General features: G+C 36.8%; 5 protein-coding genes and 1 pseudogene across 7 annotated transcripts; all 6 read right to left on the bottom strand.

Moving 5' to 3' along the window:
• Window positions 1-190: 190 nt before the first annotated feature.
• Window positions 191-1,282, bottom strand: LOC105974656 (Calcium-binding EF-hand family protein). Its single transcript, XM_012999773.2, has one exon. It carries the CDS (start codon window positions 1,066-1,068, stop codon window positions 583-585), a length of 486 nt encoding a protein of 161 aa, XP_012855227.1. The 5' UTR covers window positions 1,069-1,282; the 3' UTR covers window positions 191-582.
• A 1,302-nt stretch (window positions 1,283-2,584) lies between these two features.
• On the bottom strand, window positions 2,585-6,570 carry LOC105974651 (proline-rich receptor-like protein kinase PERK10). Its single transcript, XM_012999767.2, has 8 exons — window positions 4,856-6,570; window positions 4,362-4,772; window positions 4,200-4,286; window positions 3,880-3,950; window positions 3,728-3,804; window positions 3,492-3,639; window positions 3,151-3,312; window positions 2,585-2,998 (listed from the first exon to the last, which is right to left on the bottom strand). The coding sequence occupies exons 1-8, from the start codon at window positions 5,763-5,765 to the stop codon at window positions 2,792-2,794; spliced, it is 2,073 nt and encodes a 690-aa protein (XP_012855221.2). The 5' UTR covers window positions 5,766-6,570; the 3' UTR covers window positions 2,585-2,791.
• A 1,466-nt stretch (window positions 6,571-8,036) lies between these two features.
• Window positions 8,037-10,655, bottom strand: LOC105974655 (Metal-dependent phosphohydrolase). Its single transcript, XM_012999771.2, has 8 exons — window positions 10,306-10,655; window positions 9,917-10,041; window positions 9,284-9,321; window positions 9,042-9,152; window positions 8,871-8,950; window positions 8,549-8,585; window positions 8,408-8,449; window positions 8,037-8,301 (listed from the first exon to the last, which is right to left on the bottom strand). The coding sequence occupies exons 1-8, from the start codon at window positions 10,588-10,590 to the stop codon at window positions 8,216-8,218; spliced, it is 804 nt and encodes a 267-aa protein (XP_012855225.1). The 5' UTR covers window positions 10,591-10,655; the 3' UTR covers window positions 8,037-8,215.
• Window positions 10,656-11,109: 454 nt separating this feature from the next.
• On the bottom strand, window positions 11,110-12,758 carry LOC105974615 (uncharacterized; annotated as a pseudogene). Its single transcript, XR_016031336.1, has 2 exons — window positions 12,438-12,758; window positions 11,110-12,049 (listed from the first exon to the last, which is right to left on the bottom strand). The product of XR_016031336.1 is annotated as an uncharacterized LOC105974615 (transcript).
• A 370-nt stretch (window positions 12,759-13,128) lies between these two features.
• Window positions 13,129-15,027, bottom strand: LOC105974654 (uncharacterized). The gene is made up of 2 exons (XM_012999770.2): window positions 14,551-15,027; window positions 13,129-14,114 (listed from the first exon to the last, which is right to left on the bottom strand). The coding sequence occupies exons 1-2, from the start codon at window positions 14,865-14,867 to the stop codon at window positions 13,274-13,276; spliced, it is 1,158 nt and encodes a 385-aa protein (XP_012855224.2). The 5' UTR covers window positions 14,868-15,027; the 3' UTR covers window positions 13,129-13,273.
• A 1,037-nt stretch (window positions 15,028-16,064) lies between these two features.
• LOC105974613 (choline/ethanolaminephosphotransferase 1) lies at window positions 16,065-21,425 on the bottom strand. 2 transcript variants are annotated; one of them, XM_088818462.1, is made up of 19 exons: window positions 21,187-21,287; window positions 20,784-21,015; window positions 20,313-20,322; window positions 20,163-20,213; window positions 18,989-19,066; window positions 18,687-18,762; window positions 18,530-18,552; window positions 18,340-18,440; window positions 18,017-18,111; window positions 17,827-17,895; window positions 17,636-17,705; window positions 17,458-17,521; window positions 17,306-17,346; window positions 17,139-17,223; window positions 16,980-17,042; window positions 16,789-16,847; window positions 16,653-16,705; window positions 16,479-16,551; window positions 16,065-16,336 (listed from the first exon to the last, which is right to left on the bottom strand). In XM_088818462.1, exons 2-19 carry the CDS (start codon window positions 20,918-20,920, stop codon window positions 16,315-16,317), a joined length of 1,170 nt encoding a protein of 389 aa, XP_088674588.1. In that variant the 5' UTR covers window positions 20,921-21,015; window positions 21,187-21,287; the 3' UTR covers window positions 16,065-16,314. The 2 variants fall into 2 exon arrangements, with proteins under 2 accessions (XP_088674588.1, XP_088674589.1); XM_088818463.1 differs by lacking the exon at window positions 20,313-20,322 and having other exon boundaries at window positions 21,187-21,425.
• Between the last annotated feature and the right edge of the window lie 97 nt (window positions 21,426-21,522).

The raw sequence follows: 21,522 nt of genomic DNA, 5'->3' as shown, positions 1-21,522 counted from the left end.
AATTGATGACCTGTACTTATAACACAGCCAAGAGGGCTGGTAAGAAAAGATGAGATACAATATGAACAGACAAAAAAGACTACATTTTTCCATGAAGAAGAAGAAGACAAGTGCAAAGTCAATTTATTGCCATTAAAAAAATAAGAAGATAATAGAGTTGTTAGAATCATCAGCCAATCAATACATGGAATTAAAATTAACATCAATTATAAATAATATGGTACAGCTTGCTGCTAAATTCTGGCAATTTCCATTAGTTCATGTACAAAGAAATGCCTAAACTAAAGAAACTAATTAAAGAAAGAAAAAAAAAAAAACATCAGTCTTTTACATCATTAAAAAAAACAAAAAAAAAAAAAATTAATTTAGACCACCAAGCCGCCATTGATGTCATCATCAAGAAAATGAATTCCTTTTTTTTTTTTTTTTTTTTTTTTAGGGTTGTTTCGAAAATAACACCATAAATCAAGATGCCATTTTTATTGCCCTCCCACCAAAGATTGACTGAATCAGTACAAATGTTAATCATCATAACAATACTAAAATCAGAAACAACCTTGATTCCGGCTGAAGAAAAAAGCCCTAGGAGACAGACAATCCGAGGTAATCAACGGCGGATTTCCCCAAAATGTTGGCGAATTCATTGAAGCTGATGACGCCGTCGCCGTTGGTGTCGGCCTCCCGCATCATCTCGCTCAGCTCTCTGTACGTGAGCGGGTGTCCCATCTTCGCCATGGATCCGGCGAGCTCCGCCGCCGTGATGTACCCGTTGCCGTCGCGGTCGAACGACCGGAAAACCTCCATCATCTGATCCTGGTTGATCAGCACCTGCTCGTTCATGTCGGGGAGAATGGCCTCGACAAGTTCGTCGAACTCGATTGACCCGTTGCCGTTGGCGTCCATGTTGGCCAAGAGGACGTGGATTTGGTCGCCGTTGGGCTTGAGGCCGAGGGAGCGGAGGAGGGCGGCGAGCTCCAGCTGCGTCAGGCTGCCGTCGTGGTCCATGTCGAACCGCTTGAAGATGTCCTTCAGCTGCTTGATTTGTTCCGACTGCATCTTAGCCATCATGGTGTTCGACGAAATGCCGCAGAGAGAGAGAGATTGAATAATGGCCGATGAAGTTTGTTTTTTTTTTTTTTTTTGGTGTGTTTAAGGTTGTGGGGTTGTGCTTGCTTTTTGAAAGATTCAATTTGTAACAATGGATGATAGATACAAAACAGAAAGAAAGCGCGTGGATTTATGGAAAGTCAAATTGTCAACAAAAAATTAAATAAATAATAATAAAAAAGATAAGAATATTTAATTGCAAAATATAATGGGAGTGTGAATGAAGTAGTGTTTGTGTGTGTGACCTATTCTTGGTAAATTATTTCGCACTTTATTTCTATCAACTTTGAAGAAAAGGTAAATTACGGTTACTTCCATGAGGTAATGTTAAATTACGAAAAAACCCCATCTTATTTGGGTAATTACAACCATCACGTTAACTACGAATCTTCATACACGTCCATCCTTGCTGCGGTGTCGAATTCAACATAATTTTCTAGATTCCGTGGAATGTTCTCCAGTTTGTATTCGTTTTGTGCAAAAATACAGTTTCTGATGCACCACAATCTGATATTTATAAGCCAAAATATGGAGCTCGAGTGGCGTGAAACGTTTACAAACTGGAGAATATTCCATAATATCTAAAATTTCACTAAAATTTGACATCACAATAGTGGACGTGTAAAAAGATTCATAGTTAATGGTTGGTCGTAATTATCCAAACAATAGATGTTTTTTTTGGTAATTTAACCTTATCTTGGGGTTACCGTAATTTACCCCTTCATAATTGGATACGAGTGAAGTTTTTAAAAAAAGAGGAATTTAAAATATATAAAATTTATTTTAACTAGATCAAATAATCTAATTTAGCTTATTTAATTTATATAATCTTTTTCACTTATGAAAACTCATTCCTTCCTAAATTAATTAATTTGTTTTTCTTCTTCTCATTATTCTTTGTTTAAGTTAGATCACACAAACACACGCTATTTACTTCTTATGTTAGTTCTGTAATTAAATCAGTCCATTTAATGTAGCTAGAATAGGTAACAATAAATAAATAAATCAACTTGTAGTGCATAAATTAATGCAACTTGAATAAGTAATAAGTAAGAAATCAATGTGTTAACTCCAACTGCATTAAATGTGTTTGATCCTAAATATTTACTCAAATCATGCAATAAATTCTGTATTTTATGGTACAAATGAATCTGATTTCCGCGATCCAAAAATTCCGACTTTGGAACAATTCTTTTCATTCCAAGATTTCGATTTTTCGAAGATATTCAACAACAAAATTGTAATTACTTTTCTATTTCCAGAAAAAAAAACATGATCTTTTTTCTTCCAATAATTAAATATGAATTAATTTAAGCCAAAAGAGAATCTGAAAAATGTGCACACTGGTTGGCAAACACAGACACTGATTGAATCACTGTGTTTTATATTTATTATAGCACCACCGACAGCCGACAGGAATATGAAGTATGCAGCTTCCTAAGACTATCTTGAATTTCTGCCAGTTCATGTAAGATTATTTACAGCAACTAATTTTAATCATAATTAATGTATATATTTTTTAACAATAAAAAAGAATATTAAAAGAAATATATCTTGTTATATATATAAAATTAACATGAACAGAAATCAACAACTCACAAAAACCTAACTAATGATATAAACTACATACAAAAAGAACTGCCACTGCATTTACATCAAGATTCCATCTTTCATTGCATTAATATCATAATCTCCTGCTATTTACCTGATTGCCACTACTCCAGCTATTTTGATTGTAAAAACCTGTACTATAATCTTGACTACCAAACGCCATTCTCCGGAACAATCTAATTTCTGCAGATTGATCACTGTAGTTAAATATTTCACTCTCGCCCACTCTCATCCCGTTTGTCAAATCCGTGGAATCCATACAGTCCAAAGCCCTAACCACCTGGAAAAAGAAAAAAAAAACCCGTTCACAAAAATCGGCACAACTCCATAAAAAAAAATTGTGTGTGTATATATATATATATATATATATATCGAGGGAATGTTTCAATAAAAATCTAGAAATATTGCTGTAAAAGAAATTGTTATTATTGCCTGTCCCATTTTAGGTCTCTTTGCGGATGAATGGCGAACACACGATGCTGCAGCTTCAACCATCCGGAACATTTCACTATCGACATATTGCCTTTCAAGCATTGGATCTGCCAACCCTTCAAAATCCTGAGTCTCGAGTGCATGACCAAGCAAAGGTCGACCCTAAATGCATCAATAATTAGGTATTCCAAGAAAAGCTGACGAAAAAAATCCCAAATTTGGTAGAGGTTAAAAAGAAACAATAAAGTTCTCGATTTTGCTGCTACATTTAGAGTACGAAGAGGCCATTTGATTTCATAGTGATTTGAGTCGTTAATGGAATCTTTGTGCGATGAACTTACCCACTCAACTAAGCTCTCTTCTCCTAGGGGCTGAGATGTATCTACGGGCTTGCGTCCCGTAATCAACTCCAAAAGCACAACCCCGTATGAATATACATCGGACTTATCAGTCAATTTGCCGCTGGAAGCATATTCAGGAGCCATATACCTGAAACACAGACCAGCTCCCGAATTAGATTAACTGATTAAGTTAACTACCATAATTTGTTGAAGACAAATTCTGGACAAAAACTCACCCGAAAGTACCCATTACGCGTGTGGTCACATGTGTATTTGCATCCACAGCTAATTTTGCAAGTCCGAAATCAGAAACCTAAAACGCAAATTTTTAGGAATATGTTTCCGCGAGACAAAAATATAAATAGAGTTTGCCGGAAACTGGACATACCCGAGCTTCGAAGTTGTTATCTAAAAGGATGTTTGATGACTTGATATCTCTATGGATGATACGAGGATGACCTGACGATTAACCAATAACCAACATGGTTCTTAAATATCAATATCCTTCTCTTTAAATTAAATTGGAGATTGATAGTGTACAACTCCAAAATAATTAAATGACAGATTTTATGTTGTATTATTAATCTCTAAAACAGCCTCGAGTTTCGGATCTCTATTCCAAATCATAAAAAGAACTTTGAAAAAAAATGGTGACCAAAATTCGGTAATTTTGAAGATTTGAAATGTGAGAAGAACTAAACATCTTACAATCTTCATGAAGGTAAGCTATTCCGCGAGCTGCACCAATAGCAATCTTTACACGTGTAGCCCAATCCAAAGCTGGCCTACCTTCACCTGAAAATAGTTATATAATATCAATAACAATTTCACTAAAAAGACATTCGTACAACATTAAGCATAAGATTTTACCATGAAGATGGAAGTGGAGGTTATTATTAGGAACATAGGCATACACAAGCAGCCTTCTCTTCTCGTGAATGCAATAACCAACGAGCGAAACCAAATGGCGATGGTGTATACGACTTATTATCTCCACTTCAGATCTGAATTCACGCTCCCCTTGGCCTCCACCGATCTTTAACTGCTTAACTGCAATTTCTCTACCATCATCAAGGCTTCCTTTGTACACATACCCAAATCCACCTTCACCCAAGAGATTATGTGCTGAAAACCCGTTAGTGGCTTCAGCTAGTTCTTTGTAGGTGAAACACGACCTAGACTTGACAAAGTCAATGCGGTCGTGGGACGAATAGACGATACCTTTGACCGAGCCACTTCCATTTTTGTGTGCCGACATTTGCACCTTAAGTAGGGCAGAATCTGAGCAGAGGTCAGATTACCTCTTAAATTGCTTTTTCCACAAAAAAATGAAAATCTAAAATACAACTGCAGAAAAAGTATACCTGATTCTTGAGGAGAACCAAGAAAGGTCGGCATAATGTAACCACTGCCATGTCCGGGAGATTTTTTCTTCCGCTTCCATGCACGACAGGCTGAAGATCCAACGATTCCCAAAACTATGAAAATGAGTACCAACACAATTGCCACAATGCCTCCCTTACTAATGCTTCCACTACCCGAGTATGGTGAATTTTGCGTTTCGTTGCCACTGGAATTGTTGGTTCTTGAAATATCTCGTGGAGCTACGGATGGCGGTGAAGGAGGAGAATGGGGCGGTGAAGGAGGAAAATGGGATGGTGGTGATAAAACGATGGGCGGAGATGGTTTTGACTGTATTGCAGGTGGTGGTGCTGACTTTGGAAGAGAATTTGAAGATGGTGAATATGCTGGGGGTGGGGGAGATGGAACTGGTGTTGCTCCAGACTTAGGGGGCGGCAAAACTGGCGGTGGCGGTGGCGATGGTGGCTGTGGTGGTGGTGGTGGCGGTGAACTTTCGGGAGGTGGTTTAGACAATGGTGGAGGAGGGGGGATCTGTGGAGGCTTAGGTGATGGTGGGGGTGGCAATTTCTTAGGCGGAGGTGGGGTGCTATTTGACGGCTGAGGCGGAGGTGGAGGAGAAATTTCCGGCGGCATAGATGATGGAGGTGGAGGTGAATTGGGAGGAGGATCAGTTGGTACAGGTGGCGGTGGCGAGTCAGCTGGTGGACCATCGGGCGGCGACGGCGATTTTGGAGGTGGAGCTACAGGTTGAGGAGGAGTTGATATTGGGGGTAGAGAATCCATGGGAGGTGTTTCCGGTGGTGGAGGAGGTGGCTGTCGTGGCTCAGTTGCGGCGGTTGGAGGTTCACTAAGAGAGTTAGGTGGTGGAGCAGCAGCAACCGGAGAATTTTGAGGTGGAGATGCAGATGACATATCACCCAGGCATCAAGGCCTCTGAAATTAACTAACTTTCACCATTTCCAACACACAGCAGATCTTCGTAAAAACATCAATTTACTATACAAGTAATAATCCATGCGAAAATACAGAGTTGTACTGGAACAAATCCACTTCTTCCCCAAGCGTTCATTGTAATTTGTACCTTCAATTAATAGAAACCCTAAACAAATCTCTCATAAGAAACCTGCTTCAAAATCAGCTGAAAAATCTCACAATAACCCAGAATTCCCCAAAATCAGTGAAGATAGCAGCAGAAGAATCACAACCAGGAAACACAGGAAAAATTAAGATAAGAAAAAAAAATCGAGGAAAAAGGCCCCACGAATTTCTGCACGCTTGGGTCACATATTAGAAAATGAATAAGATATCCATACGCGCAATCACTTTTTTTTTTCTGAGTGGGGGTGGTGATTTTCAATTTGGGTGCATGCAGAAGAAACCATGTGTGGGGGGAGGGCCACGCGCGCGCGCACAATTGAAAATCGTGGGTAGATATTTTATCACCTGTCGTTTTCAATGTGGAATTCTTCGCGAATATCAGCAAATTCGGAGGGTTTGTGCAGTTGGTTTTTGGACGAACACCGCGCAAAAATGGATTCTTTTTCTTCTGGAAGATTAAGCCCGAAAGACAGACGGAGAAATAGGTCGGTGAAATTGGAAAAAAATTGGAATTTTTTATTTTTTTTTACCCAGGTAAAACACAGCACACAAGCAGTGACGGATTTCAAACGGTGTCGTTTCGAGTAACGGAATGTTGTGCGAAATTCGGATATTGTATGTTAATGTATTTTATATTTACTATTATATTATATATTATTATTAGTAGTATTATCATCATCTTATGATTAGTGGATATTGGATGTTGATATTATTGCTTCAGTTGTTAATTATCAATACCTATTTTGGTTTCGATGTACATGAACTCGTAAGGACCTACCTTTCCGTTTCTAATTGATTGTCGTTTTTCAGCTTTATTATGTATTAAGAATCTCAATAAATATGTCATCGGTTACAACAATCACTTGATCCACGACCGTCATTGGCACTCACCGCCAAGATTCTGCCGTCCAGACCTAGTCATCCACGACCACCAAAGCACTATTTTGAACAAAAACCGCCGTCTTTCATCGATTACTAGTTTTTCCTATCGAACCGGCCGTTTTGCTTTCTAATCCCAGTTTCTTTTTTTCTTTTTCTTTTTTTTCCGTGTTTCAACGTGTAACCATACCGGAAAAGTGGTGGGTTGCGGTCGAATCAGTCGGACTAGTTCAGTTCTGACCAGGGCCGGTTCTGAGGGGAGGCGAAGTAGGTGGTCGCCTAGGGCCCCCGGATTTTTTCAAAAATTTAGGGCCCCAAATTTGTTTATATCCTTTATATATGAACATTTATTGGAAAAAAAATATTATATATATATATATATATATATATATATATATATATATATATATATATATATATATATATAATTATTGAGAACCTTAATTCATAAATAGATATAAATCCACGATTCTTACTTGTTTCTATAATTCATCTAATCAGGGGGCCTAATTATTAAATTTATAATGTATTAGTTACTTATTTTTGTATATATTCACTTGTTTTAGTGCTACTTCATGCAAATTATCCTTAAAAAAATCGGGGGCGCTGCCCCCAAATCCCCGAAAACTTGAACCCCACTATATCACAAATGTCTACTCTTGTCACTGGCTATGTACCTTACAAAATTGAGTTAACATCGAGTTTATCACCTTTTTTGAAAAAAAATAAGTTTTATTGTATACTGTAGAAGGGCCCCATTTTTTAGTCGTTTTCAAATCTCGCATAGGGCCCCCAAAATCTCAGGAACGGGCCAGTTTCTGACAACTATGCATTGCATAGAACAAGCCCTAACTTGAGATGGATTTATTGACGAATGTGCCAAGTTTTTGACTCTTTGACCAAATTAACAGAATGGTCAAACTTCTCCTTTTCTTTCTTGATTGACTCAAAAATAGAATATGGTTTCTTTCTTATTTTATAAATGGAATATTTGAAGCCATTTATTACCATTAGCAACGCAACATCCAAAAAAAACACAACAGCTGATTTTGTATAGGGCTGGGCATTCGGGATCGGGATCCAGCCTCCCATACCGCCCCAAATTCTGGGATTTCAGGATTTCGGTTTTCAGATGAAATACGGGATGGGATTTGGGAATGGATTAAATCCCGTTCGGGATAATTTAATCCCGACTTTCTAAGATACTTTTTAAAACAAGAAATTAATCATAGTCTCCTGCAAAGATTATTACAGTATATTATCAAGTACCACTTTTGCAACTAAGGATTTGGTCAAAATAGAGAAAGAGTGAGTCAACTAATCACCAGATTACAAGTTAAAAAAAAAACAAATGATTAGTTAATTAAATAAAATAAAGAAGTAGCTTAGTTAGACCTATTTGCTAATCTTGAATTCCTTCTGGAAATGATTTCTGCTGCCCATTTTTTCCCAGTTTCAGTTTGAAATTTCCCTTCACCAAACAAATACATATATACACAAGTCATTGACTAGAAATAAAGTATAATAATAACTCAGTTTCAAAATAAATTAATCAAATTATTTGTTGTTAAATTTACCTGCAGTTGACAGAAAAAACTCATCCAACACCTTTCCATGCTCTGCCATACAGTTTCAATAGGACAAGTTTTTCATTAGGCCAAACAATTTATATGTTAATTATAAATTATCTAAAATAATAACCTTTGGATTAATCTTACCTGTTTCATATTCTAATGCTTGCAGTATCATTTCAACCTGGAGAAGCAAGGGAGTAGTTTAGTAACATGCTTCCGACTACTTAGAAACGGAATAAATAAATAAATAAATAAAATTACGAAAAAGTTAGGGCTGAAGAAAGCATTATAAGCCGGAACTAGTAACATACAAAGTATTTGTGCTAAGATCGACAAGAAAATACCCGGGAAAAAAACAAACAGTAACATCAAGACAAAGTGAAATTATTTAAAGAAGAAATGTTTTAGGAGTTGAAAGTCGAAACCAAGTCATAAGAGTGTCATACAAAAATGCAGAGTTACGTACTTTATCGAAATCTTTCACGAGATTGGCCTCCAAAGATGAGTTGTTTTCGTACTCTAGCCATAGTTCTTTGATTTCTTCAGCTGCCCGAAAAGGGTAAAATATATCAAATCCGATACATCAAAAAATGTGTAATTACACATTATATATTGGGATTGAGCATTAGTGTAACACCTCTCATGCCACCACCAAGAACCTTGCACATTTCATCCAATGCTTCTGTCTCCATTCTACTCTTTTCTGCCTTCGGCACACCATCCGATGGTGTAATGTCTCCAACAATAGCTACATAAATTATATAATTTATTTTTTCTTTAATTATTTCATTCTATTTTAAGAAGCAAGACCGATATCGCAAAATGGGGAAGAGGGGAGAGAGCTAGATTATGTAAATTAATACTGAATCAAGAAAATACCTTCTGCAATGTCATGAACAATTGCTATCTTGATACACCTGTTTCATATAATTCATAAAGTAATATTGGTGCACTCGATTAGCAAATGGGAGAATACACGTTATTACCCAAAATCGGCTGTAACAAGATTTTCAAAAGATTGTCTTTGTTCATGCACAAATGTTAAGAGTTCTAAAAGAAAATGATTACTGTATTTATTACAATTAGCCACCATACCAACCAGTTAAGCATAGCAAATTAGCAAAATCTCTCACATACTAAAACGAGACCTCATAAACTAAAGAATACGGAGAGATGAGTCGAAAAAAGAAATTTAACAAACTAAAACCTAGCACATTGAGAAAACCGAAAATGTCTGATCATCCTATCATCGTACGGAACTGAATTGACATATTCTGTGCTGACTTTATCCGTAAATGTGCAAGTATTTTGGAACGGACTGTTGATTGAGATACGAAAACTAATTCAAGAATCAAATACAAGTATTCAAGGCTTTACCCATTTTTTTATCGGTCGCAGTGCAAGTATTTATAATCCGATGAATCATAAATAATAACTAAGACGAATTCAAATTTCACAACTAAAAAACACAAAATGGGCAAATAAATCGACCAGAAAACGATTCAACTTCACCTTTCCCTGTTAACACCGGGAATATCGCTAGTAATCAAAGCCATCAAAGACATACGGTACATGTGATCAGCTATCGATTCAGGACCGTTTATTCCATGATTGACCCATCCTTTCCGTTTTGTCGACTGCGAGAGAGAGTAATAAACATTATACTCAAAAGCAAATTAAATGACACTGCATGCAACAAGTAAGAAACTGAAAAAAAATATATAATATTTCCATTCTTCTGAGTATTATTTACAGTTTGAAGTATAAGAGCATTCATTTAATTTAATTTTATTTTAAATTCATAACATAATATCAATAGCCACACAAAACCCCTAATTCAACCCCTTTCCTGAACAATCATTAGGGCAAAAAAAAAAAGGTTAGAATTCGCGCACACACACCTTCAAACGGTGGCACAATGTGAGAAAATCAATGGCGGAAGAGGCGGAAGATGAAGCATTTGAATGGGCCAGGGTTTCGCTACCCGATCCGAACCCGGATACAGTTTGATCCATTTTGATTGAATCGAGGTTGGGGTTGTGGGAATGAATCGAAACGAGTCTAGGGCTCGTAGATTCTGAATTAAATGGGATTCTGAGTGAATTTTTGTGGGGATAATTTAATCTCTGGAAGTTACAGGGAGAAGGTGAAAGTGTGTTTGCTTTAGGTGCCGCCATTGACGCCATTGTTTCTGTGCTTATGAAACAGAAGCTTTTCAGAATGGAACCAAAAGAAATTTGCTGTGACAAAAATTAGGAAACTATTTTTTTAATTCCTATTTTGTCCCTGTTCTAGTTTGGGCCTTTGAGTTGGAGGAAATGGTTAGAATTGTAATTATCAAAACAAATCAAGAAAATAATAATAAATATTTAAATTTAAATGTGAATATTTTAATTGAGAGATATCAAATTATATTTACCAAGAAACTATACATAGTGAACTTTTCAATACATTATTAGGGTACATAATATAAATTATTGGGGTTATTTTGAATTTTCTTTTCCGGATGAATAAACAAAATTAATTTATTTCCATAATAAATTTTATGGGCTTTTTGTAGCCCAATACGAAGCTAATAGTTCAACACAAAGCACAAACGACTCGAAGCCCTAGATCGGAACAAAATAACCCACAAACTCACATATTTGAACTCTCGTGTTTTCCACACTCAGAAGTGGATCTCACTCATTAACGAATAACAAAAATCCAAGATTCAAATTGCATTAGTGTAAAAAACAATCCAAGGTACAATTATTTATTTCAACATAAACCTCAACCAACACACACACACACACACACGTTATCTATTCCCATTTTGCCCTCATATGATGCAAGTGCTTGAAATCATAAGACAAAACCAAACTCCCATCCATTCTTTTCACATTAAACCTCTCAACCAAAACATAGTATCCAAACTCACTCCATTCCTTTGTTTCCTTAAACTCCTCAACTCTATTAATCTTTACTTGCTTTTCTTCACCACCATCAAAACCACCTCTCTTCTGCTCCCATTTCATTCTTTCGACTATTTCCACTCTCAATCACACGCTCGTTTTTTCGCCTGTGGGACCGTAACTTGTAAACCAAACAACCCCATTATCAACAGATTTCTCATTCCATACAGCTTTCCTCCCTCGAACAAACACTTCTTCTTTCTCAACCACAACGTCGATTTTCACCGAGTTTTCTCCCTAAGAATTGCATGTGAAAACCTTCTCCCATCTCTGCTCGAGTGTCAACTCGTAGTACATTGACCTTTTCACCTGATCTTTTAGTGTTGTTCCTTCGTTGATAAATATGAACGGCGAATACCATTTTCCTACAACAAGAGAGGTAGTTATTTCTTGTGGGAGGTGAGAGCGGAGTTTGTGGTCGAGGCCTTGTGCTTCGTCTAGTTTGAAATTATCGGGAGTCTCGGTGTAGATACCCCAACCCTTGCATCGCAAGAAATATGGAGGGAAGCCATCTTCTGCTATGGATTTGGCAAAGAAGGCACCCCTTGCAGCGCACTCTTCCACGAATGGAACTATCTCGAATTGCTGGTAAATGTTGCATGGATCTAATGGCCTCGGTTTCACGTCTTCTATTTCGAGGCTGAAACAGCATGTGACCTTATCGTCTTCCATTGAGCAGGTGAATGCTTGTCTGAAAATGTTTTCTTTTTTAGTACTATTTCATAGTTACACCTATGTATGTGAATCAAGAATTTGCAGGCTGATTTTAGTGTAAAGATCCCATTTTTATTTGTGTAAAAGTTTGATATTTTACACGTTGCTGATTTCGTTTTGTACCGAAAGGGAGTATATATATGTTCGTAAAGATGTTAATATACAAGAGAATTCTTGGGTTTCCTTATATTTCTACCGAAAGTCGAAGAAGCGCCGTACCATGCAGAGTCCGAGTATGTTTATCAAGAAATTCGAACGATAAAAATGGGATCTTTGCACCAAAACCAGCCTGCATAGTTCTTGATTCGTGTATAAAGTTCATATAATAAAACTACGAAACATGGTATAAATCAAGACATACATACCCTTTGCGTTTCCCATGTGGGACAATGGCGTAGTACCGATTAAACGAGAGTGGTTGATTAAGAACAGGAATCAAGAAAACCGGAATATGAGAACTATGTTTCCCACTGCCAAATCCAACAGTCAACTCCTTGTCTTGAGGGAAAGGCAGCTCCTTTAGGGCTCGATTCTTACAGCATCCGAAACAAGAGTAGGTTACAGATGCCTCGTCTTGGATTACTAGATATCCTGAATTCGGACCATCTGGTTTTGTTGCAACAGATTCCGGAGATTTTAGCAACTGAGAAAGCCGCCTTGTCGAATACATCTTTTACTTTGGCCTTCTACCCTTTTTTTTTTTTGTTGTCAGAAATTTCCGAGTTTTATTAGTGCTAAAGTTGTCGTCACACCGAAGTTAATTGCATTATAATCCACGACGACTTACCTATTAAATCGATCTTAAATACATTTGAGCCAATGAGATGTTGGAATCTAGAACCGCAGCTACTAATTCAAACAAGTTACTTACCGAGTCAAGCGATTGATTAGGTAGTAGTGTACGAAACACATTCTTGAATTAAGTACTAATTTAACTTGCCGTATAATAATATGTACTAGCTTGACTAATTAAACGTGGTCAACGTCATTTGTCGATAATGCAACTCCATGCATATTCAAGGGAATTGTGTTCTAAATTTGTATCAAGAAGATGCATTAGAGTAAAATCAATCCAGGGTAAATTTATATATAATCAACAGAACAACGCAACCGACGCAACACTAAACGAAACACAATTACAAAGGAGAACACTCAAATAAAAGAAAGAACAACATGATTAAGAACATAAGTACATAATTATTTATTCCCATTTAGCCCTCGTCTGATGCAAGTGCTTGAAATCATAACACAAAACCAAACTTCCATCCATTCTTTTTACATTAAACCTCTCAACCAAAACATAGTATCCAAACTCAGTCCAACTCCCTTTTTCCTTAAACTCCTCAACTCTATTAATATTTACTTGCTTTTCTTCACCACCAACATAACCACCTCTCTTCTGCTCCCATTTCATTCTTTCCACTATTTCCACTCTCAATCCCACGCTCGTTTTTTCGCCTGTGGGACCGTAGCTCGTAAACCAAACAACCCCATTATCCACAGATTTCTCATTCCACACAGCTTTACTCCCACCAACAAACACTTCTTCCTTTTCAACCACAACATCAATTTTCACCGATTTTTCTCCGTAAGAATTGCAGGCGAAAACCTTCTCCCATCTCTGCTCGAGTGTCAACTCATAGTACATTGACTTTTTCACCTGATCTTTTAGTGATATTCCTTCATTGATAAATATGAAGGGAGAATACCATTTTCCTACAACAAGAGAAGCATTTATTTCTTGTGGGAGGTGAGAGCGGAGTTTGTGGTCGAGGCCTTGTGCTTCGTCTAGTTTGAAATTATCGGGAGTCTTGGTGTAGATACCCCAACCCTTGCATCGCAAGAAATATGGAGGGAAGCCATCTTCTGCTGTGGATTTGGCAAAGAAGGCACCCCTTGAGCTGCAAAAACCTTGGCTTGCAACTATTTGGATCTGCTGATAAATGTTGTGTGGATCTAATGGCCTCGGTTTTATGTCTTTGACGCATCGGCAGAAACAGCAGGTGACCTTATCATCTTCCGTCGAGCAGGTATATGCTTCTCTGAAAATATTCCAATTTCATTAAAAAAAAAAAATATCAGACAAGCTCATCTTGCATATGTTTCCTTATATTTCAACCGAAGAGTCAAGAGTCAACCAAACACAATCAATGAACTATATATGCTTTGGTAAAACAATCAAATTTTCACCAGCCCAAGAGACAAAAGAAGCAATAGAAATGGAATCTTTACAATAAAAAAGGGATCTTTACACCAAAATCAGACTGCAAATGCTTGATTGATGATAAAGTTGATATAAAACTACGAAACAGTATAAACCAACCGGACACTATTAATGAACTTCCTTTCGTAAAATATCAAATTCTCACCCGACCCGCCCAAAAGTTATAAAAAAAAAAGGTTAAAAATGGAATCTTTATGATAAAAAGGGGAACTTTAAGAGTAAGAAATCCAAGAGATATATATATACATACATACCCTTTGTGTTTCCCATGTGGGACAATGGCATAGTACCGATTGGAAGAGAGGGGTTGATTAAGAACCGGAATCAAGAAAACCGGATCAAGAGAAGTATAGGCGCTCTCCCCAGTGCTTGTTGTGTACCGAACAGTCAACTCCTTGTCTTGAGGGAAAGGCAGCTCCTTTAGGGTTCGATTCTTACAGCATCCGAAACAAGAGTATGTTACAGATTCCTCGTCTTGAATTACTAGGTACCCTGAATTTGGACCCTCTGGTTTTGCTGCAACAGTTTCTGGAGATTTTACCAACTGAGAAAGAGGCCTCGTCACATACATCTTTTCCTTCCTTGGGACTTCTATTATTATTATTATTATTGTTAAATTCTTTTTATTTCTCTTTTGGTGAGAAATATGGTGGTTTTATAGTGCCAAAGTCGTTGGACTACGTCAACGGTCAACGACTTTTTTTTTTTTAATTAAATTTATTTGTATATAATATACGAATCATTTTAATTATAAAAAAGCTTAATTGCGTATATGTTTATGACAGTGAGATGTTTGACCTTTCGACATGGAACCTTAATTGGAAAATTCAAACAAGTTGAGCTCATGAGCTGGATTAAGCTATGAGCCTATGACACGTCTTTGGATTTATATATGTAATTATCAACCTAATTCCTTTTTTTTTTTTTTTTTTTTTTTTTATATTACGAAAAAATCCCTCATGTTTGGGTGATTACAACCGCCCCTCAACTATGAATCTTCTTACACGTTCACCGTTTATAATGTCAAATTCTACATAATTTTCTAGATTATGTAAAATGTTGTCTAGTTTGTACTCGTATTGTGCAAAAATGCAGTTTTGATGCACTACAATCTGATGTTTACAAGTCAAAAAAACACATTTTACGATCATCTTGTTTCAAAATGTGGAGCTTGAATGAGATAAAACGGGTACAAACTAGATAATATTCTACATAATCTAGAAGATTCCACTAAATTTGACACCATGAAGATGGACATGTAAGAAGATTCATAGTTGAGGAGTTGTTGTAATTACCCAAACAAGAAGGGTTTTTTCGTAATTTGACCTCACCTCCGGGACTGGCCGTAATTTACTTTATTTATAAATAACTAAAAAAATAAAAATAAAATAAAATAAAAAGAAAACTAGTATTTGCATCGACTATAATTGGTAATAATTTCAAGGATATTTCTTGATAGCTCAGTCAAGGATTAAGGACCGAAGACGCGTAATTACTAATTAGGTTATTTCCTGGAAATTCAATTTCAACTAAATTTGGCTGTTCTACTTCTGGCCTTATCTATAATTGTGGCCACCTAATATTCTTGATATTATTAGTTAGATGATATTCTCGAGTTCAATTCGTTTACGCAATGCACCAAACTCGAACATAAATTTTCGTTCGAGAGAAGACAACAAAATACGTACGCCCCTCTTCCCGAAAGCTTCGCGGAGACGCTTAGTTCTTGTTCGGCTCGATTACATCTTGTTGAATATCGAATTGAATGTTTATCAAATCAAGCTCAAACACAACTTTTAAAAAATTTGAACCACCACGCCTTTCGATTCTTTTACAACCCCTACATAACGATACTTGATTACACAAGCGAATAACTAAACAAACCTAATCCACACCTACATAATTAAATAAATTATTTTTTTGTCTAAATATTCAGCCCGAAAAAAAAACCCGGAAGCATTCAATATTATATGTGCGTAAAAAAAATATACGGCGCGTAATGCAGTAGCAAAATACGCTCAAGCTTCTTTCCTCGTTATCCTGCATTAAGTTTCAACGCAGACGCAGAAATCAATACTTCGACGAATATAATGCAAATTACGAAAACGGGCTCATAAATGTTTTAGACATTATAATATTCTACGACGGGTGTAATACTTTGATTGGTGATGGAGTTGTTTACCTGAAACAGTAGATTCCCAGAGCCGATGTAATCTCGTGAATCACTGACGTGGCGAAATGCATATAGAGCACCACTACATATACAGCAAGAGGCATTTAAGGGTGCACTATAAGTAACATGGGCATGCATGTACCTAATTCAATTAACTCGTGTATGCATAAAAGAATGCCGTACCTGTGTATAGACAATAACCAAGAAGAACCCAGAACTCATCAACTAACGGAACTCTGCACGATATCAACACCTCATAAGAAATATAAAAAAAAATTAAGGCGAAAATAATGAAGTCAACGATAAAGTCAACACCTACCCGTCGTTTAGGCGGGCAGTGAGAGCATTTGCAATGGCCAATGGCAGATAACACAAAGACTGCAAATCCCAAACAATAAAATTGTATAACAGTAAACAAAAAAATAATAATAATAATAATAAATAATAAATAATCTTAATTTCTAAATATTTATAAAGATGGTACGATTTGATTAAAATCGAAGCTCGTACCATGCACATGTTTGTTTTTAAGCCCTTGGGCTCGTCGCATAGGTGTGCCAGAATCATCCTTCCCTGCAATACAGTTTTCCCGATCATAATATTATTAAAAAAATAAACGAATAAATAAGCTTTAGAAAATGCAATTAAAAATAAAAATAAAGGTCTTACCACAAGAAACCCGAATGCAAGGCCAGTACCTACTACTACAAGATGAGGATAACTCCTCATTAGATCGGCTGGAGATAAATAATTCCTGTAGTAATTATACAGTCAGCATTAAACCGTAAAAACTGGTCAAAGTCAAACACACGAGATCAAAGCAAATTAAGACGTACCACACAAGAACTCCACCCAATAGCACAACAAAAGGATAAATCTGTCAAGAAACGAAAGCAATATATTAATAGATAGAAGAAAGGGGGGAGGGTTGGGTTGGGGGGGGGGGATAAAATATACGAGGTATTAACAGTGTGTCGAACGAATTTACCATTGCCAAAGCTAGAAGCATGTTTCCGTTTCTTGCTTTAACGACCTTGTAAACATTGTGTACACTGCACATGATATCCAACGTTCTAACATATATATATATATATATATATATATATATATATATATATATATATATATATGAAACATTTTATCCGCTAAACATAAACCTAACTCACTTGAATGAGACTGTTGGTATGACCGCAAAGGTTGTCATAAATAACATAACAGCTTTATACATTATGATTCCTGTAGTAAATAGAAAAAAATAATAATAATGATAATTTTTTTAAGAAAAATTAAAATAAATAAAAGAAAGGGAAACGATAATGTATAAAGCTGTCCTGTTTATTTATCTTGCAAGACTTACCATTTAGAAAAGGAACCCAACTAAAGAACGGGATAGAATTTCCGAATGGCTGAGCCCACCACTCAGCACCTGAAAAATAAAGCCATTTAATCAGATCCTCGTCTGGTTGCGAATTTATGCTCGACTACATGTTCAAAATTAAAATTATGAAGATCAGTTTGGATAGGGAAGAAAAGTGAGAGAAAATTACCAACAAAAGCAGTAAAGAAATGGGTCATGTATATCAACATAAGACCTTCAGTCGGTCCGTTTATAACTGGAAGAATGAGAGTATTGGTAAAGTAGCTGTACCAAAAAACGAAAAAAACCAAATGAGTGCAGCACAAACAGCAGAACAAGTACCGAGAACTAGCTGCTAGTTGTGAGCCAATAGTATAATAATAACGGAAAAATTGAAGAATAAAAAAAGGATCTCCCTCATTTAATGCATAAAAGATAGTATTATTTTTCAGGCGAAAAAATACGTAAAATTCGCACAAAATAGAAGCATTATTAAGGAGATAATCGAGTTACCTTTCCCATGTGGCACAATAGAAAGGGACAGCTGATATAACCCAGAACCAGAAAGTACTCTTCCCACACATAGCAGTGCTTCCAAATGCCAACGACTCAAACTAGATGAAGAAAAAATAAAAAATAAATAAATGAAAAAATAAATAAAGAAAAGAAAAAAAGAAATTGAAGAATTCGAAGTTATACATACCGCACATGCAAGAGCATCACATCCTGCAATTTTGTCGGGACAGAGAAATTCGCAAAAAAAAACGTTATCAGTACTTAATAAATTCAAAAAAAGAATGGGAATTCAACGACGAAATACGAGATAAAAGAAAAATGCTATAATAGGAAAAAATGGTCACCGTGGTCGAAAAGTTCTCCCAGCGGACTAGAGGAACTTGTTCGTCTTGCTTGTTTTCCATCAACAGCATCGAAAGTCTAGTGCGCGTTTTCGAAAAAATAAATAAATAAACACTATTAAGATAAAGATAGTCTGGTATCATAATCGATATAGAAAACATGCACAACTTAAAACCTTCATCGATTAATGACGAAACATTAATCCAATCATCTTGTTTCTTATGTTCTGCTTCTCGGTCACAAGTCACAATAAATCTGAATAATACGAACCAAAAATAGATATCTAAAAGAAAATTGAGCGTACTTGATATAAGAAGAGCAATAATCCGTGGGCAAAATGAACCCATCTTGGTGGGGGCGAGTCCAGTAGAGGGGAATATATCTGCAGAAGGAGTTTAGACAGTCGGATATAACGAAGAAATATAAAACTCGACAAAACGAAATTGGGATGAAAACTTTTATTTAATATAGTTGGTGTTCTAGTCATACTAACAAAATTTCGGAGTCAACACGAACAACCAAAATTAAGAACCAACATCCCCATCAAGGGCTTTGTGAAATTCAAGACGTTCGTCACGTGATCTTAAACTCTGATTATTCGCCACGAACAAAGAGTAAATAGGACAATGAGTCACTTGCCTAACATTTTATACAGATACGTGTGTGTGTGTGTGTGTGTGTGTGTGTGAGGGAGGGAGGGAGGGAGGGAGGGAGGGAGGGAGGGGGGGGGGGGAGGGAGGGAGGGAGGGAGAGGGAGGGAGGGAGGGAGGGAGGGAGGGAGGGAGGGAGGGAGGGAGGGAGGGAGGGAGGGAGGGAGGGAGGGAGGGAGGGAGAGAGAGAGAGAGAGAGAGAGAGAGAGAGAGAGAGAGAGAGAGAGAGAGAGAGAGAGAGAGAGAGAGAGAGAGAGAGAGAGAGAGAGAGAGAGAGAGAGAGAGAGAGAGAGAGAGAGAGAGAGAGAGAGAGAGAGAGAGAGAGAGAGAGAGAGAGAGAGAGAGAGAGAGAGAGAGAGAGAGAGAGAGAGAGAGAGAGAGAGAGAGAGAGAGAGAGAGAGAGAGAGAGAGAGAGAGAGAGAGAGAGAGAGAGAGAGAGAGAGAGAGAGAGAGAGAGAGAGAGAGAGAGAGAGAGAGAGAGAGAGAGAGAGAGAGAGAGAGAGAGAGAGAGAGAGAGAGAGAGAGAGAGAGAGAGAGAGAGAGAGAGAGAGAGAGAGAGAGAGAGAGAGAGAGAGAGAGAGAGAGAGAGAGAGAGAGAGAGAGAGAGAGAGAGAGAGAGAGAGAGAGAGAGAGAGAGAGAGAGAGAGAGAGAGAGAGAGAGAGAGAGAGAGAGAGAGAGAGAGAGAGAGAGAGAGAGAGAGAGAGAGAGAGAGAGAGAGAGAGAGAGAGAGAGAGAGAGAGAGAGAGAGAGAGAGAGAGAGAGAGAGAGAGAGAGAGAGAGAGAGAGAGAGAGAGAGAGAGAGAGAGAGAGAGAGAGAGAGAGCTCACATATCCAAGCAATGCAGATGTAACAAGGAACATGAATCCCATAAGCGTAATCTACGAAGGAACACAAAAGTGCAGCATAAGCTATGAGCAAATAGGCTGCGGAACGATACTGTATACAAAAAAAGAAGATGATACTCAAAGGACTCTTACCATATTAGGTCTGCATCCAATCCACGCACAAAGGAAAACGGAAGTAATTAGCGAGCATTTAATGAACAGGGGATTTGTAGAAAATACCACATAGAAAAGAAAAATATGTCAAAAAAGGTCAAACTACTGGAGCTCGACCCGACCCGTATTCAGCTCGATTAAAGCACGACATGATTGCTTATCAAACCAAGCTCTCAAGCAAATTTTTGAAAGCTCGACAAAAATTCAAACAAGCTTGAACAAACATGCCTTGTACTCGATTTGTTTACACTCATACTCATGCATCTAGATACATAAATACGTACACATATAAGAAATAAATTACATACAGTCACTCTCCGTCCAATCAATTCAAGAACCCATATCACGAAAACACAAACCCAACAAAATATAATTACCCAAAACACCCCCAAAAATCACCAAATTTCAGAAATTAAAATAACATATATATAAATTAAATAAAAAACTCACGGCATCCAAAGAGGGAAGAAATGAACACAGCGAGTCCAGAAAGGCTGCAAAACATATTTTGCCAAATAAGAGTGATCCACTCCACTGTACTTGTACCTATGCAGAGCTGCTACTCCATGCGCCCCTATGTATCCCATTTTATTTATCTTTTCAATAATTTCTACAAAAAGTGTATTTCAGTTACACCGCAAATGAATAATTCTTCATAAATCCTACAATCTGTATCTATAACCTGCACCAACAAAAAAAAAAAAAATTATCTTCTGCGAAAATTTAAATAACCAAAAATTCAGAACCAAAGAATCATGAAAGCAGATACGGAGACGCGATAATTATGGGCAATCGTAAATTGTTTCTGATCTTAAAAAAGAGGAATTAATAAGAGAGAGATTTGGAATTTCACCTTTGGTAAATGACTCTGAATTATCTGAATTGATGAACTACAGCAGATTGTTCTTTGGCTTGGATTAAAAGCGCGGTAAAAGAAAGCCAAAAAAGAAGGTTTTATAACACGCTTTTTATTTAGTTGCTAAAATTAAATGCTTTATACTTTTTTCTTTTGACTTTTTGTGTTAATAAAAAATAATAATAATAATAATTATTGGAATAATTATTCTTTGTCACCTTTTTATATTTGGTGGCAATTTAAGTGTATAATAATAATTAAAACAATGTTGTAATTAGATGAAATTATTTAAAGATGTGGACTTAAAATTTCACATGTAATAAATTAATTAAA

The sequence above is a fragment of the Erythranthe guttata genome, chromosome 5 (assembly GCF_056151865.1).
Source record: "Erythranthe guttata isolate IM_541 chromosome 5, IM_541, whole genome shotgun sequence".
NCBI lineage: Eukaryota > Viridiplantae > Streptophyta > Magnoliopsida > Lamiales > Phrymaceae > Erythranthe > Erythranthe guttata.
The sequence above is the reverse complement of the archived record's forward strand: the minus strand, read 5'-3'. Positions and strand labels throughout refer to the sequence as shown.